Genomic DNA, 17,424 nt, shown 5'->3' on the forward strand with positions numbered 1-17,424 from the left:
CGATATGGATCGTTAAACAAACAAATATGACACTTGTTTAGCAGGACGAGACCCGAACGTTTCTTCCGTGGCCGGTCAGACGGGCCTAGAGCCGGGTCTGCGAGTCGATAAGGGTCATTTCACGCTTCTGTGTGACCGAACTTGATCCATCGTGACGCTCAGTTGTGTGATTGCGCCTTACTTCTGGCTGTGAGAGGCGCGTATCAATATTTGAGAATATTGATTGCTGCATATTGTTCCCTTGGCATTCAGCTTTCGCTGGAAAACGAAAAAACATGCCGATGCCTATGATTTCAAGAATATCCTTGACTCTTTCTTGACCCTTTCCTTAGTTGATTAAAAAATATGACGTTTTTATGAAAACAACATTTTTGAACAAGGCCATCGTACGATTTTGATAACATTTATATTTTTGGAATCAGCTCACCGTCAGCTTTTGAATGGTATATGTCGTTTCTTTTGTGGACGAAATGACTTTCCGACGAACCGTGTGTAAAGCCCTTTCCTCAGTTTGTTAGCTTCACCAGCCTCACCGTTCAAACACAAACAGTCACAAACAGTCACAGTCACAGTCACACAGTCACAGTCACAGTCACACAGTCACAATAACACAGTCACAGTCACACAGTCACAGTCACACAGTCACACTGCCAACAGGCCGAGGCCAGTACGGCCCATCTACCGCTTCCAGTAATAACTACTACCTACAAGCTACATACTGTTTGTTGTGAGCTCACAAACATTTAAACTTTATTCCTTTACTAGTATATAAGTGTATTTGCCAAGCATTTCACCATTTTGCCTGAATATAACTAACATTAGGATAACAGTCAGTACGAATGTGCCAACAAGCAACATATAAGCTTTAAAGTTATATTTTTCTCAAATATAACTTAAAGCTATAATTGTTAAGCGGCTATGTAGACTATTACTAAATCAGATATATTTTCTTCAATTGTAACTTCAGGGTAACAGTTAGCACCACGTAGTTAGAGGCTAAGAACATTGGGTAAAAGATAAATAATCTGTATATATCATATCATACTTTTGATCCGCAGAAAAGCGCAGAGTTCCCCGCTCGAGCAATGTAATATAAGTAAGAGTTCTCACTCTAATATTACACCAGTAGCAAGTGTCCGGATCGATGACCGTGATAGCGGTATGGTGCACATGTTACCAACTGTGCATCACTGTGATGTCCTCCTTCGTGTGTAGTATCCATAGGCTGGCCTGATCTTCATTTCTGATTTCTTCAGTGACTCATATCCCCTCCACGTGTACCACCATACTCCAGTGTAGTCCTGAATGCCGCCGTCCCGGTACCATCCGTTCAGACTGCTGTACCCGCATCTCCTGGCGTACCACCAGGCCCCCTGATGCTTCTGTGCGCAGTGACCGATGATCATGTCCTGGTCACGGTCACGGGTAGAAAACTTGCTATCGACGCTGTACCACAGACAATCCCCGGTATTTCCCGAGTAGTCGGAGGCGCTCAGTGCGTAGCCATTGAGCTCAGACGAGATACGGAACCCTTGGTATATGGCGTATCTTTGATTGCCGTCAAACGCCTCTAGATCAATACGAAGTTCGTACCGTCGGCCTGATGACGTCAGCTGAAATAGGTGTTCTAAACCCCACCAGAATTCTTTGGTAACATTACCGAAGCCTTCCTTATAGTCCCCCCATCCGAGGAAGAAGTCCTGGTGGGGTTTGATGTCGTCTCTTCGCTGGATCACCGTCCAGTTCCCTCCGACAGTTTCCATGTCGCAGTAGGCCTCGACGGGTGGTTGTTTGCTGTTACCACTGGGCAGAAGGAGGTAGACTCCAGACGGGGAGTCGACAGGAATGTCGCTGCAATCACGGGGAGGAGGCGGCTGCTTTACCTCAGAAGCCAGATGATCTATGCTCTCCTGTGAGGCTGCTGTCTTATTCATGGTTTCAGCCAGCTGGGACACTGGAGTGACAGTCTGTGATGTCGTGGCATCAATAAGTGTTGTATGATTATCCAATGCGACTGTAGTCACGTTCTGAACTGATTTCTGCTCGTTCAGCTGGTCACTGAGCTCGTCCAGTTGTGATTCAAGCTGGCTGTCGAGCCTGTTGGCCAGTCCAGACACCTTTGTTAGTTGATTTTCTAGCCAAGTTACATTGGATTCCAGTCGTTCCGTATTGCCGTTCACGGTGGCTGCAGTCTCCTCTTGTTGGGTTTTTTGTTTGTTCAGCTGGGTCTTGAGCTCGCTCAGTTGAGATTGCTGGCTATCGAGCCTTGTAGCTAGTTGAGACGTCTGTGTGAGTTGATCTCCTTGCTGTGAAACGATGATGTCTAGTTGCGCTCTGAAGCTGTTCACTGAGGCTGCCGTCTCCTCTTGTTGTGATTTTTGTTCATTCAGCTGGGTGTTGAGCTCGCTCAGTTGCGATTGCTGGCTGTCAAGTCTCGAAGTGATTCCAGTCAGTTGACTGGACAGCTCTTCCATCTGCTCACTCTGTCTGCTCCTTAAAATGTGGGTGGTCCATTCAGTCACTCGAGAGTCGAGTAGAGTCAGTCTATTGTCCAGCGACTCCACTTGTGACTCGAGTTTTCTGACGATCGGCCGTAGCTCTTGCTGAACTGCTCTTGCGATGATGATGAACATCTCGTCGGCAGTGGCGCTGGGCAGGGCGGCCGGCTGCTGCTGCTGCTGCTGCGCGGAACAGCCGGCAGACACCACCAGCAAGGTCGACACGAGGATTCCTCTCCAGCCTCTAGCCATGGTGGCTCAGTAGGAGGAACCGCCAGCACCGGCTACCGACCTCGGACTGACGGCTCGGAGCTGGCAGAAAGGCTTTAGAGCTCGGTGCGGCTGACCTCTGTCGGAGGCGCTACATCCGGTGACGCGGCCCGGTCCCGTGACCGACAGACTGAGCGATAAACATTTACAAGTTGCCATGGACCAGTCTGTTATTGAGGACCTCTTGCTGCTCATGGCAGTTCTGTTTACAGTGACTTCTGAAAGCTTAGATAAATGCGAGCAGGGAAAGGTGCAGGGATGTTTTGCCATAGCTTAACCCGCGCACCGACGGGGTGTGGGGGCGGTTATCCGCCGCCCCACTGAGGCTTTCCATAAATAGAGGAAAAACCGCGGCACGCATCATTCGTGACCATTGACCAACCTTGGCTACCTTGGTGTCTTAGTTCCTATTGGACAGCTGTAAGGTCACTCTTAATCACTCTTCTCGAAAACTATCACCTACTCCATTCCCGGCCTGGTCCAATGTAGAGAAAGAGCGCTTCACTAAAGAAATGTGAGCCTCGTGTTGCGAACAGGGGGGGGGGGCAGGGTCACGAACGACGGACATGACTTCCCGAAACAGGCTGGGGAGTTTTCAGAAGGGTAAAAAGAAAAAAAAAGTGCCCAAGATACCATCAAGTCAGGTAAGTGGAGACATGGTCCCTACATTTTTGCGATAAAAACGAAATTGGAAGTTGGAACCACCTCCGATGATCTCCGATGACCTCGGCGCCTTTCCGTCATTTAATTTGTTTGTTTGTTGGTTGGTTGGTTGGAGTGGTTGGTTGGCTGGTTGGTTTGCTTGGGTTTTATGTAGGTAGGGACTAGACTCAAATCTGATAGATATCCATTGTACGTATGTACTTACCTCAGATTGGAGACTTATGGAGACTGTGCGCCTTTAAGGACGCGCCACTGTGCGTTTTTGAAAGCACGTTTCCTACTTCCTAATCACGCACACTCTTCCTTTATTCTCCATATCACAAAGCTGACGCATCCTGGGTAAAAATGACATTGATAAACGTGAGCAGCGAACATTTTTGATCCTAATGACGCACAGGTGAGAAGCCTACCCTCGTATTCAATCTTCCTAAACTCGGGATATATCGAACACTGCTTATTAGTTGGAGCATCTTTTGACCATTTAGTCGCATCGACTTTTCACAGAAAGATGTCTCATTACAACAGATATAAGCCAAACTTACTGTATCGACTCGCACGACGCACGTGGTGCAGAAAAGGCAGACGCGTTGGCGCAGCGCATTCAGCTGATAATAACCGAACTGTAATGACATCTATATAGCGATGATTTCCTTGCTCTCGTGCGTAACTAGGAGCAGTGCGGTATAAGGTCACTTTCCACTACAATAGTTATTTATGAAAATATTTCTCTTCAATAATTGTAACCTCAACAGAGTGACAAAATTTATTTTACCAGCATCTTGTTATTATCGTCGAGACGCGACTCATGAACCGTGCTTTGACCCTGAAAATTATTTTTGTAAATTTTTATAACTTTTTGAAACTTTTTATTTTTGAAACAATTTTTGAAACCCGCCCCGGGCCGGTGTTCAGCGACTTCCGCGCCGGTTCGAGGGAAATGTCTGAACACCCCACCCCACCCCCCCCGTTTAACTCGGCTCCTGGGCCACGTAGTGACACGCAGTAAGCGGCATTCGAAAGAGCGTCAAAAATAAGGACGGAAATACTCTGGGTCATTTTTTGGGTCAGGTCAAAGGTTAGGTCGCCAGAGGCCATCAAAGGTCGAATTTAGTCCATTTCAACAATTTTGGAAACTGACAACGGCTAACTCGGGAACCAATAGAGCTACAGCCCCGGGAAAATCGCATTCGATAGATCTTTTACAGACCTTTCTGAGCCTTGTTCTTAGATTTGACCTCAGGTCAACGGTTTAGCCTGCAGAGAGCAAAAACTCTAGAAATAGCAGTTTTCACGGAAAATGTTTTACGGTACTAATTTTTGATTCAAGGGAACTACGACAGTACTTTTTTCAGGATCGTGTTCCTCTTGTCAAAACGCGTCGAATAAACTATAAGTTGACCTTGAAAGGTTATTTTGAAATTTTGACATCAGGTCAAGGTCATGACCTGACCAAAAAGGGTCATGTTGCATATTAGTCGATCCGTATCGTCGAGCTGAACACATCTGACGTATTTTCATCGCTCTAGCACGTCTCTATCAAAAGTTGTAGGTAAAACACTGCTGGTGACCGTTCATGACCTGACATGACCTCAGGGGCACACAGAGGGATCACAGGTACATTTTTCCGATTCAGTGTGTCATGTTTATGACACACTGTATGGCACACCGTGATGGCACGTTCTAGCATTTTACAGCATATGGAGGTGAGGCTGATGGGGCATCATGACACATGACCTTACAGCTGCCCAACAGCAAAACAGACCTCAAGGTAGTGAAGGTTGATCATATATGAAGTCATGTGTGGTATATGAGGCCATTCCGACCCGTTTTAGTGGTAAAAACAGGGAGTTGATTTTTCCCCCATTGACTTATAATGGGGAGGTCGCGAAATTGACCTGACCTTAGGTCACCGATATCAAAATTCCGAGATACACAAATTGTAGCTACTAATGACCTAATAACATCCTGCGACTTTCAAAGGCCTCCGACATCTACTGTAGCTCTGGCACGGTGACAAAGTTGCAAAAAAGTGACTTGAGGTTGGGTCATTCAAAGTGACCTGATGACCTGACCTTAAAAGTTAGGAGCTTCAAACTTGCACACCATGTGTAAAATTTATGAGAGAATAGTCGTACCAAAATTTCGCGGCGCTACGCGCCGCGGTTTTCCCGCTTTTTGCGAAAACCTCAGGGGGGCGGATATCCGCCCCCTATGAACCCCTATGAACCAATGTGCCAGAGGCTTTTGAACGACATTCGTCCAAAAGAGGCGCATTTCAAATTTCTCCCATTGACTTAGGACTTAGGTATATGTAGGTAATGGAGAGGTCGCAAAATTGATCTGACCCTAGGTCACCGATATCAAAATTTCGAGATAAACATTTTGTAGGTACTGTTACACCGATCAATATCTGAAAGTTGTAAGGCTATTGTTCAGTCGGTGTAGCTATGACGAGGAGTCAAACTTTTTCTGAGGTGAGGTTACTTGACGTGACCTGGTGACCTGACCTAAGGCGACCTGCGTCTGACATTTTACAATATGTGCGAAAAAGATTCATAAAAAGGTGTGTCAAAAACGGCGGCGATCCGTGCCGCCGTTTTTGAGATAGCTGCGAAAAACCGCAATGGGGTGTTCAAACACCCCCTGCTCGGCGCCGGGTAACCCTCGTCGGCACATGCCATTTTGCGTCCTTCGACGGCACAAGTGGTTTTCATATAAGGTGGATCTGAATTTACTGGTTTTTTTCTGGAAATGTCAACATAAAATAGATTGATATACCTAAAAACAATGCTGCATTTAACATCTGCACGCCGATGCTGAACCTCAACCGGTGCTTGCCGCGATTCCATTTTTTGCAGGCAAACAGATACATAAACAATCACAAAGATGTAAACAGATAGATAGAAAAAAATAGACAAGCTGTAAGACAGGCAAATAGCCAGACTGTCATAAAAAGGCTATCAGCCAGACAGACAAACAGACAGACTGGTGAGACCAGACAGACCAGACAGATCAGACAGATCAGACAGACAGACAGACTGAGTGACAGCGTAGGTGACATTACCACCTGACTACCCTGCTGATTTGTCTGAACCGTGGAACTGAGTGACATGTTGGACAGCTGCCACCCACAGAATACTCGGTATATAACATGACATTTGTTCAGAACTGGCTGTGTGCCTGGCTCGCCCTCGACCATGAGGGTTCTTCCGTTTTTGGTGCTGCTGTGCGCAGCGGTCGTCGGCGCGCAAGGTAAGGTGTTTAGAGTTTTAGGTTAACTATGACAAGCAAGTGCGTAGTATCGAACCATTTCTGTACATTGTTGGGCCAATGTTGACTGGGAATATAAAGTGAGACATAAAGCAATTAACCTATAAGTTGACATATAATAATTAAAGTGAGACATAAAGCAATCAACCTATAAGTTGACATATACAATCATTTTACGAAATATGAACTACATACCACTGCAATGACCTGGATTCACTTTCAGAAAATCATAAGGAATGCCGAGAATTCGGTGATATTTGCGGAAAGTACAAGAACTGCGTCCCAGACCACAGGGGCTATCTGCAGTGTCGTAACCGCCATCAGCTCGGTACGTTTTTAACTTTGTGACGGTTTTCATTCTCTTGCCTTACATTTTTGTATGCTTCATTAGGTGGGAATTGATCGGAAGGAAGTAAGATGCGTAAGATAAGATGAGATACGTATGCAAGCATTCAAGATTATACCCAGAAATTTCCGTTAATCTACGACAGACGACGCTCGCTTCGCTCGTTCCGTGACATATCCTTCCTTGGTAAGAAATGTCAATGGTCATACGCCTGATTGTCTATAACTGTTTCGGTTCGGCAGACGGCGCAGCCCATTTGTGCCGCTTTGGTGGTGACTGGTGTCCCGATGGAAAACTGTGCAAGAAAACATCACACGGCCGACGCTGCGTCTGGGATCACAAAAACGAACGTGAGTGGATAGCTGTGTTGATTTATTCGTAAAACAATTTCCAGCGTACACTTGTTTATAAAAAAAGATGACTTAAGTAACTAAGTCAAGATTCTAGGTAGAACAAACTGCAAATGTCACTGCTCCAGCAAAAGTACAGCGAATCTAGCCTAGAAAACTCCAAACAGTGCTTCAGCTCACTTTATGCATGTACTTTTTCTGCAGATGAAATAAAGAAATGTTCCAAAAGCCGGGTCACCAAGTACTGCGCCCAAGGCCGTAAATGTATGCACTGCTACCTGCGTAAAGGGCTCTGTTGTCGACGTGCGGCCATCATAGGTAAATTAATATTATTCTTCAGCAGAACAGGATGATAAGCCGCCTTTCAGTTATGTTTTTTTTTCTATGTCACTTGTGAATACACGTGCGCGCTGCATATAGTTCATATAATGGGATGCAATGTTCGAAACATAGTTAAGTTCGACTTCATTTGGTACTAATGACAACATGGAAACATTTACTGCCGTTTTCTCTCAGTTGGGATGCAATTTTCAAGTAGCTAAATAATATCCTACTTTGTCACATTTTACACCGCAAAACGTTTTTCTGGTAAGATTTGGTAAGAACGTAAATTAAACATTCTCATAGGTAGTCAGCCTTTGCGCTAATTCATACTTTGGTGATTTCTTTCCCAGACCACAAGAACTACTGCGGCATTAAATACAAAAGCCACGACCACACGGCATGCGGACATCAGCATGATAACAAATCCTCTTGTTACCTTGTCGGGAAGTTCTGCCCCGATGGCAAACACTGCAAGAAAATTGGCCATGGCAAATATACCTGCGAGTCCAAAAAGAAACGTGAGTTGATTTTTTCACTTTCCATTTCAACTCAGATTTCTCGCAAGTAACTAATCATAAAAAATGTTTACAGCGATTGGAAATTAGGTTAATATGTAGTATGTACCATATGTATGCCACAATATTTATGTTGAAATGTGTGCATGAGTTCCAGTGTATTTACGCGTTTTATGTCTTCTTGGGTTGGTGCGTTCTGTGATGTGGAATTTATCTACATAATGAGCTGTCACAAGCATAGAGTAAATGCATGTTTTGTATGTGTATTAATATTTTTCAGTTCCCAAGTGTCACGAGTTTGGTCAGCTCTGCGGTAAATATCACAAGCGGAACTGTGTGCCGTGCTTCAGCAGAAAAGGCCTCTGCTGTCGACGACGATCGAAACTGGGTGAGATTTGCATCATAGGTTTTCATTTTTTTACGAAATTACGTTCATGAAATTACGTTCATCATCTCAAATTACGTTCATGAAATTCGTTCCTTAAATTACGTTCAAGAAATCGGATCATGTCTGTTTTATGTTATCCCCCATGCGATTGATTGATGTGAGCGAATAGGCTCTCGCATACAATTTTCTAACTCGCGAAGGGGTCTGCTTCAGCATTTAGACATGACAAAAAGTATCAAAGTATTGGGGAAATTGGCTTCAACTGATTCGAATACATAAAATATCACAATGAATTTACTTTAATAATACATGCTGAGATGAGCATTAGCAACATTGCAGGTACATCGCTGACGTAATTTTCACTTCACTTCCAGGTCCAGCGGCCAAACATTGCCGTTATGGCGGCAAATGGTGTCCGAAGAACAAAACGTGCAAACAAAAATCCAGGAACGGAATCGTCCTTCGCCGCTGTATTTGTAAGTGGTCGCTATTTACGAGCATTGCTATTTCTGATTAGACTATGAAAACTATTTGACTAAACTATTAGACCTGAAGCTGATTTTAGTAAGAATGGTGCGTATGTATGTTTTTTTTTCATTTGTATGTGTGTCGCGTTTGTTTTACCCTCGTTTTTCGTACCTCACATGACTAAGAACTGTAAAAAACACTTCCGTGTGGATAGTTCGTGCTTTTACAAATACAAATACAAATACAAAAGACTATCTTATCTAGCTTCGGGCGCTGTCTTGTTGTGATTTGTTTTGTACTTTGACTCATGCACATACTTCTCTATATAAAAGAAGGTTGTGGCTGACTCCACACTTCCTCAGGTATTTCTAGTGGTATTAGCCGTTTTCACGACGGTCATCTGGTACACATTTGGTGCACATTTGGTGCAGATTAGGTGCAGATTTGGTCAAATTAGGTTCAGTGTGTCTCTTAGTAGCTATCAGCTAGGGCTGCACTAATTACTAATATCCCTGCTTTGTCATATTATCAGAGAGTATCATCGATTAAAACACTGAAATAAATTCATAAAATAAAGACATTTGCTGAAAAAAGAGATTAGGTGCAGATTTGGTCAAATTAGGTGCACTCGCCGGATAGCCCGTCGTGAAAACGGGCTTGTGTCTCTTAGCAGCTATCAGCTAGGGCTGCACTAATTGCTCATTTGCCTGCTTTGTCATATTGTCACAGAGTATCATCGATTAATACACTGAAATAAATTCATAAAATAAAGATATTTGCTGTAAAAGAAATTAGGTGCACATTTGGTCAAATTAGGTGCATTCGCCCGATAGCCCGTCGTTAAAACGGCTCTTATGTTTCAGAATAGCCCACTGGCTGTAGCACATCAGGCGATGGAACATTTGTTCACCTCGCTCAAGCATTGTGATTAGAATTGTGATTCCACATTAATTTTGTCGTTTTTATACAGACATCCCCAGGTGTAAGCATTACGGCGATACATGCGGTTATAAGAAGAACAAGGTCTGCCTGAGGTGTGGCCACAAGCTCTGCTGTAAGAAAGGAGTCACCAAGGGTGAGTTTAATCATGACTCACAGCACCACACCATTTCGCTCGATCTATCGCAGGCATATTTATATTTATAATATTCTAGGTATTTCCGCGAGATTTTGGGCAGGAATAGTCTCGGAAACATATAGTCTTGGGAGCTGATTGTGGAGTCCACTTTACCGTTCCATTTTCCGTTGAGTTATGAATATAATTGGTATCGCGTGCTACACAAAGTGATTTTTTTTTAAATAAATTTAGTCCGAATGGTTAAATGGGTGGATTTGAGGAATCAGAGCCCGCACTAAGCATAGCTTGTTGTGCTGACCCTGACCCCACCACCCGATCGCGCAATTCCAGTTGTATGGCAGAATTTTGTCCGAACGTTTAACGTGCCCTCACGACTGGACACGGCCCCCTCCGCTCACTTACGTTACCTGGCTTCTGTGCGGCCCCTGCCACAGACACGCACGCCATTACACGTAGGAGCTAAATGTGGCCGCCCGCACCGGGGCTTGAACCGGGCTCTCACTAGTGATGTCAATTACGGAAAATCTTGATACCGATACCAAACCAAATACCAACAATAACCACGGAAGAATACCGAAACCCAACCAACTTGGTAAACTCAGGAAAATACCAACTTTTTACCAAATTCACAGCCTCTTTTACATTAGGGATGTTTCACAATACCAACAAAATACCAAATGCATTAGTCTTGAAATACCAAATACCAAGTTGGTATCGGTTTGGTATCGGTATACCAAAAACTCGGTATCTGATTGACATCTCTAGCTCTCACTACCGGCTAAGCGTCGAATTCCGGCGCTTTAACCCGCGCCCGGCTGGGGGTCCTGGATTTCCACGCCCTGCTGGGGGGGGTGTTTGAACACCCCCCCTTGTAACTCGGCTCCTGGGCCACGTAGCGATACGCGGAAGGCGGCGTTCGAAAGAGCGTCAAAAATAATGACGAAATCACTTCAGTCAATTTTTTGGTCAGGTCAAAGGTCAGGTCACCAGAGGTCATTGAAGGCAAAATTTCGCCGATTTCCAGGTCGAATGTCGAAAATTTCCAAGAAGCCAACGCATAACTCGGGAACCAATAGAGCTACAGCGCCGCGGAAAAGCGCATTCGATAGCCCTATTAACGCCCTTTCTGAATAATTCTCTCAGGTTTGACCTAACGTCAACGGTTTTGCCTGCAGGGGGCAAAAACTGCAAAAATAGCCGATTTTTTCGGAAACAGTTTTTCTGCAATAACTTTTGACCCAAGCCTTGTACGAGCTTACTTTCACCGGCATCGTGTTCCTCTCGTCAAGACGCATCGAATGAACTATAACTTGACCTTGAAAGGTCAACTTGAAAATTTGACCTCAGGTCAAGGTCATGACCTGACCGGAAAGGGTCATGTTGCATATCAGTCGATCCGTATCGTCGAGCTGAACACATCTAAGGCGTTTTCATCGCTCTAGCATGCCTCTATCAAAAGTTATTTGCGAAAAACTGTTAGATACCATTCGTGACCTAAGATGACCTCAGGGCATAAACAAGGGTCACAGACACCATTTTCATGTTCAGTGTGTCTAAACCACTTGTAATTCGGTGTTTGGGAGTGTTTATAATGTCTTTCATCCAAAAGAGGCGCATTTCAATTTTCTCCCATTGACTTATAATGGGGAGGTCGCAAAATTGACCTGACCTTAGGTCATCGATATCAAAATTCTGAGATATACATTTTGTACATGCTATTGCTCTTAGCAATCGCTGAAAGTTTCAAAGCGATCGGTCACTCGGTGTAGCTATGACAGACATTGAAACTTTTTATGAGGTGAGGTCACTTCAAGTGACCTGGTGACCTGACCTTGAATGACCTTGGTCTACAATTTTAACAACATGTGTAGAATTGATGTATGATAAGGTGTACCAAAAACGGCGGCGCTCCGCGCCGCCGTTTTTGAGATATTCGCGAAAAACCACAGGGGGGGGTGTTCAAACACCCCCCCCAGCAGGGCGCGGGTTAATCCACTCGGCCACGGAGGGGACTTGTGAATTGTGAATTCCATTTAATGGTTAATCAAGTAAATTGGATTTTATGCATGGAATCAAAGGCATTTCTTACTGTTTTTAGAAAAAAGAACGAAACATGAGTGGCTGGCGTGTTTTAAATGGAGTATGACAACATCAAATGCTGTTTCAGACAAATGTAAGAAACATTGCAATGTATTCTGGAAAAAGTGTACAATGAATAAGTGCGGCCACAACTCCAAGGGATGGTGCTGCAAGCCATGGAAAATCACAAGAGGTAGGCAGCTGAAGGTGTAATTAGAGCAAAGCCCAAAACATCTTTAAATCACCATCAACATTTGTGCAATCGCATGCGCAGTGACACGGCGACATCTGTATATGTGCTTTCAAATTTCTTAAATATTCCGATTTTTTGATGAAGTCAACGTGAACGCCAACTATACGAGTATGTATGTGTTACAATATTTCGTTTGTGTGTGCCTTACAGATGCGCTGACCTATTGGTTGAGAGGGAAATGGCACTTTGCATGCGTTTTTAGCGACTGCTTGTCCTTTCAGACGAATGTGACCGGCACTGCATCGGACGCTGGAAGTACTGCACCGATAAGGGCTGCAGCAAAGACTACATTGGCTACTGCTGCAAGTCCCAGCCATACATCACAAAAAGTAAGTGAACGCGTGAAGCTATGAAAATGAAGCAAAAGTGGCCAAAATCCATGTATGTGTGGTAAAAAGTACCGTCGAACACATATCATGTTATTTGCCGTTTGGTATCGATCAGTGCCATGTTGTGTGGGGCTAAAATAAAAATGTAAACCGTCACTATGTCGGATCTAAAGCGTGCTTCACATAATTCACGACTTTAAAACATTTTATCTTCCCATAAGTCACAACTAACAGACAATATCAACAAACGCCTTCGACAAACAAGCGATGGATCATACCCAATACACATGTCGATTGTCTGTCGTCTTTTTCAGAGCAATGCCAGCAGATATGCTACGGCCCTGACAAGTACTGCACTAATAAATTCTGTCCGCGCGACTTCCGAGGCCACTGCTGCAAAACCCGACGGCCGAGGCCGAGACCTCAGAGGCCGACGGCTCCGCGTATGTGCAGTACTTCCACCAAAGGAGTGCTAGAAAGTTTATAAAAGGATTATCCATTGCGACTCCTTTGTAAATTAAATAATATTAATAATATTCAGGCAAAACAGATGCGAAAAATATCATTTTGATGGAAATTTAGTCATTCTGATTGCATAATTTGAGCTGTACTTTGTCGCTACTAGGAAATGGTCCGCCTCAGTCGAGGATTTTTTTAGAATGCAATCTTCTATATTATATTTTATTTATGAAATTTCTTTTGAGTATGCCTACCAAAAATATTTATACTATCAAACGACATGTGTAGCACGCGAACTACGACGTCATGACCTGTGCAGAGGGTTGTTCATTGGTTTGTTCCTGTTGCTCAGCTAAAATGAATTGGACTGCACTGAACTGAACCGATGTGTCCCGCATATGCTCATTTCGGTATTTCTATTTTACAGACGTTCAGTACTGCAAGCACGCGGGTGATTCGTGTGGGTACAAGGGAGGCAAAGTCTGCCAGCGGTGTTCCAAGGCAAAACTGTGCTGCCGACCTGGCGTGACAATGGGTAAGACGAAATTCGAAACATCAGAATTTGTGAAAATGGCTGTCGTTCACATATCTAAAGATAATGCTACGAGCCCTGACGTGGCGCTGCATGCTCTCAGAACAATTTTTAAATAAAACACTTCGTTATTTGTCGTTGACGTATCAGGTAATATTTCTCTCAATGTCGTGTGCAGAAAAATATAACCTGTTTTTGTTCACTGGCTTGAAAGAAAATTATGTTTTTATTATTACGCAACCCCCCCCCCCCCAAAAAAAACTAACAATGGCCCAGTTTCCATAGGCGCCTATGAACTGGATCAGTAAAAGTGGACTAGCTTATCCATTATGTGTATAGGCGCAATATGAAAATGAATATAAGGGTGGTCATTTTATCATTTTATATAGCCAATCCTCTTTTACGTATAGTTTGTGACAAGGAGTTCGAGAAAAGTTATGCTCCCGATTGACCATGGACACGTTGCAAAGATTGGATATTTTCACAATATAATCATTTCCCTTATCCGTAAGAGGTTCGTGTACTAATTTGAACAATACGGCACAAACGATCCCGCTGTACAAATGGTGACGAAAGACAACTGACCTTTGACCTTGTTCCAGAAAAATGCAAGAGGACTTGCACGGGCAAAGGGCAATATTGCTCTTTCACTGAATGTCCCAAGGCTTTCAAAGGATGGTGCTGTACTTATTGTAAAAGGAGCAACTGTAAATTGTTGTAACTCTTTGTCCTTTCATGAGTAAAAGAAACAACGATAAAAACCAGCTATACAACTGACGATTTTTGATGATATGGCAAGCTTAACCAGACGATTTTTTTTCTGGACTTGTAGCATCTAGGACCGCGAAATTAATCTAACTAATAAACTGAAGTAAGGTTATTCTTCTACGCTTACTTGTAAATTCTACATTCATTTTCGTGCCTGTTCTATTTTACATCCATAGCGTTATATGACTATCAACACGCACATTTTGCGCTATTTTGCTTTATGTTAGAATGATGCCATATACAGACGGAAATAAATAACGGTGTATTATTTAGTTGTGTTGTGTTTGATTTATCCTGATGAAGTGATTCATATTTTGGTTATTCAGGTACCCATCCATGCAAATATAATGCATGTTACATATCTAAGAATAGAGGAAAGTATGCACCTCATGCATATATGATGATGAGGATATTGTCACAGACATGTGCATGGATCCGAGAAAATGAATCTGGGATCTGATCCCACGGATCCTGATCTCGGATCCGTTGGGATCATAGATCCAGCTCTGTAATTTATCGAGAGATCCGTAGGGATCATAGATCCAAGTCTAGTATTTTTACTCGAGATCCAGTGGGATCATAGATCCTCATTTATTTTTGGTCAACACAGAAATCCCAAAAGATCACTCTTTGCAACTCACAAACGCTCTCGTTTAGTGATTTTATGTGATAACACGTCATAATCCACAGTTTTATGGCACTTATTGCCATATAACACCTGGCTTCAAATGTTGTGCATGGTGGGATCCACTCAGATCATAGATCCATGTTCTTGGTTTATCGTCAGATCCTGTGAGATCATAGATCCAGGATAGATTTTTCACGCCGGATTCGATGGGATCATAGATCCGAACCTGCAATTTGCCTCGAGATCCACTGAGATCATAGATTCATCACTCGGATCCATGCACATGTCTGTATTGTCACACAAAAACTGCAGCAAGAGCGTAGAGTGCCACGCAGAACGATGGAACGAATTACGGGCCCTAACTACAAAATACTATGTTTATAATTATCACGATCTATTTTTGGCAAAGGTTGTCCAACTTTTAATTATTTATATTGGCAGCTTTGGGAAGGCATCTGTGTTCCTTCATCAGCCTGTCTAAAAAGCTAAAAATCAGGGGCGTAACCACGCTAAAAAAATTAGTGCGGACAAACCTTTAGGGGGCGCCATCCCTCAAGGGGGGCGCCATCGCCCAAGGGGGCACCATTGCCTACGGGAATGGGGTGAATAAGAGACTGGCTCCTACATGTGAAAGAGGGGCGCCTATGAATCTTATAGGGGCGCCTCCATGCGATAAAAAGGGGCGCCTTGGTAGCAAGAGAGCCGTTTGTGTAACGTTTCTCAGAGGTGGTGCGCCGTTTGAGGCAAATATATAGGTACTTAAAAGAGGACAGAGAGGGGGCGCCTTTGGCGCCCATAAACAATGGTGCGGACTTTCCGCACTGTCCGCTAAGGTGGCTACGCCCCTGGATTTTGCCGGGTATTCGTAGTAGGTGGCAACCGCCTCTGACAGCTTCGTAGCATATTACGAAGGCACCAAAACTACTTCGTAAATGTTCAAATGGTTGCTAAATTCGAATTCAACTCCAAACAACTAGCCTAGGAACATGTAAAACTCGAAAAAGTGAACCGAGGTCATCAAAGGTCAATGACCTGACCTGACCTTTCGGTGACCTTGACGCCCACCCTTATGCATAGGAGCAACATCATATTCCATGTTTGAACGCTTGAAACCACGAAAAGACTGCAAACGCGCGGCTAATGCGAGCCGACATTCGCCGAATCGCGATTCCGGCCAAACATGGTCTCGAAAAGTAGGTCACAGGTCAAGGTCATTGGGGTCAGGGTCATGAAATTTTCAGGGTAGGCGTAAAATTGATAATCGCGAGGGTAATGAAAGTTTCGTCGCGATCGGCCGCTTTTTACGCGAGTTATTTGCGAAAAACCGAGAGGGGGGTCCGTTCACCCCCCCCCCCCCCCCCCACCACCACCCTATACGGGCGTGGGTTAAAGCATGGCTCGGATTGCCTGCTTTTTTTCTTTTCTTTTAAATCATGGTCTCAGGGCTGTGACGAAAAACAAGTGGCCTAAATCCGGTGAGAAAACAGGTTTGGGGGTACCCTAGGTTTGACTCCTTCAGTCTCTGCCCCCTCCCCTCCCCCCCCCCCCAGTGAAAATTCCTTGGACAAGGCCCTGTGTTAAACGCAACGTGATTGTGACATATCTAGTTCAACATTGACGCTCACAAGAAAAAAAAAAACGCACCTCGGAGACATCCTTTCAAACAAGGTTCTGCAGCTCATGATGTTTGCACCAGGCTCCGGCTGGGACCGGAACAGTGCAGATAGAGCGTCCGGCCGCTGCCGTCGGGGCCGCCAAGGTGACCCCTGTCCGTCTGAACTTTGAACTCTGAACCAGCAACTCCCTTCCTGCAGTACCAGTCCACACCACCCCCGCGGTGAGAGAACATAGTTCAACACTGCAAGGCTGCGAGAGGTCAGCACAGGCTTGGTATCACAGTAAGCACGGTCACAACTGTGCTTGCTTGTTTTGGCAGTCGGGCCCGTTCGGTTTTGGCAGTCAGGATCATTCCGGGGAAGAGGGGGGAGGGGGGACAATGGACTGGCTGGCGTACCACCGGCACCGACTAACCCGACGCGACGGTGCGTCGCAGTGGCGGAACCACCCGGTGGGACGGCAGTGTCCCGGTGGATGGGACAGACCACCCACCCACTCAAACCAGGGGTGCGGAGCCGGAGCCAAAGCTGGAGCCGGAGCCGCCGGAGCCGGCAATTTTGCCCGGAGCCGGAGCCGGAGCCGCCATGAC

General features: G+C 44.7%; 2 protein-coding genes across 2 annotated transcripts; one reads left to right on the plus strand and one right to left on the minus strand.

Moving 5' to 3' along the window:
* Positions 1-1,187: 1,187 nt before the first annotated feature.
* LOC122393606 (angiopoietin-related protein 7-like) lies at positions 1,188-2,750 on the minus strand. The gene has a single exon (XM_043389812.1). The coding sequence runs from the start codon at positions 2,748-2,750 to the stop codon at positions 1,188-1,190; it is 1,563 nt and encodes a 520-aa protein (XP_043245747.1).
* Positions 2,751-6,581: 3,831 nt separating this feature from the next.
* On the plus strand, positions 6,582-14,858 carry LOC122393616. Its single transcript, XM_043389830.1, has 13 exons — positions 6,582-6,683; positions 6,925-7,029; positions 7,290-7,397; positions 7,602-7,715; positions 8,072-8,239; positions 8,517-8,624; positions 8,999-9,100; positions 10,063-10,167; positions 12,338-12,442; positions 12,724-12,831; positions 13,146-13,274; positions 13,718-13,825; positions 14,425-14,858. The coding sequence occupies exons 1-13, from the start codon at positions 6,629-6,631 to the stop codon at positions 14,541-14,543; spliced, it is 1,434 nt and encodes a 477-aa protein (XP_043245765.1). The 5' UTR covers positions 6,582-6,628; the 3' UTR covers positions 14,544-14,858.
* Positions 14,859-17,424: the final 2,566 nt, after the last annotated feature.

The sequence above is a fragment of the Amphibalanus amphitrite genome, unplaced genomic scaffold, assembly GCF_019059575.1.
Source record: "Amphibalanus amphitrite isolate SeventyFive unplaced genomic scaffold, NRLGWU_Aamphi_draft 000544F_arrow, whole genome shotgun sequence".
Taxonomy (NCBI): domain Eukaryota; kingdom Metazoa; phylum Arthropoda; class Thecostraca; order Balanomorpha; family Balanidae; genus Amphibalanus; species Amphibalanus amphitrite.

Coding starts and splice junctions, on each gene's coding strand:
- LOC122393616 (XM_043389830.1), top strand. CDS start 6,629: ATGAGGGTTCTTCCGTTTTTGGTGCTGCTGTGCGCAGCGGTCGTCGGC. Junction 7,030..7,289: donor TCGTAACCGCCATCAGCTCG/GTACGTTTTTAA, acceptor TCGGTTCGGCAG/ACGGCGCAGCCCATTTGTGC. Junction 7,716..8,071: donor TCGACGTGCGGCCATCATAG/GTAAATTAATAT, acceptor TTTCTTTCCCAG/ACCACAAGAACTACTGCGGC.
- LOC122393606 (XM_043389812.1), bottom strand. CDS start 2,750: ATGGCTAGAGGCTGGAGAGGAATCCTCGTGTCGACCTTGCTGGTGGTG.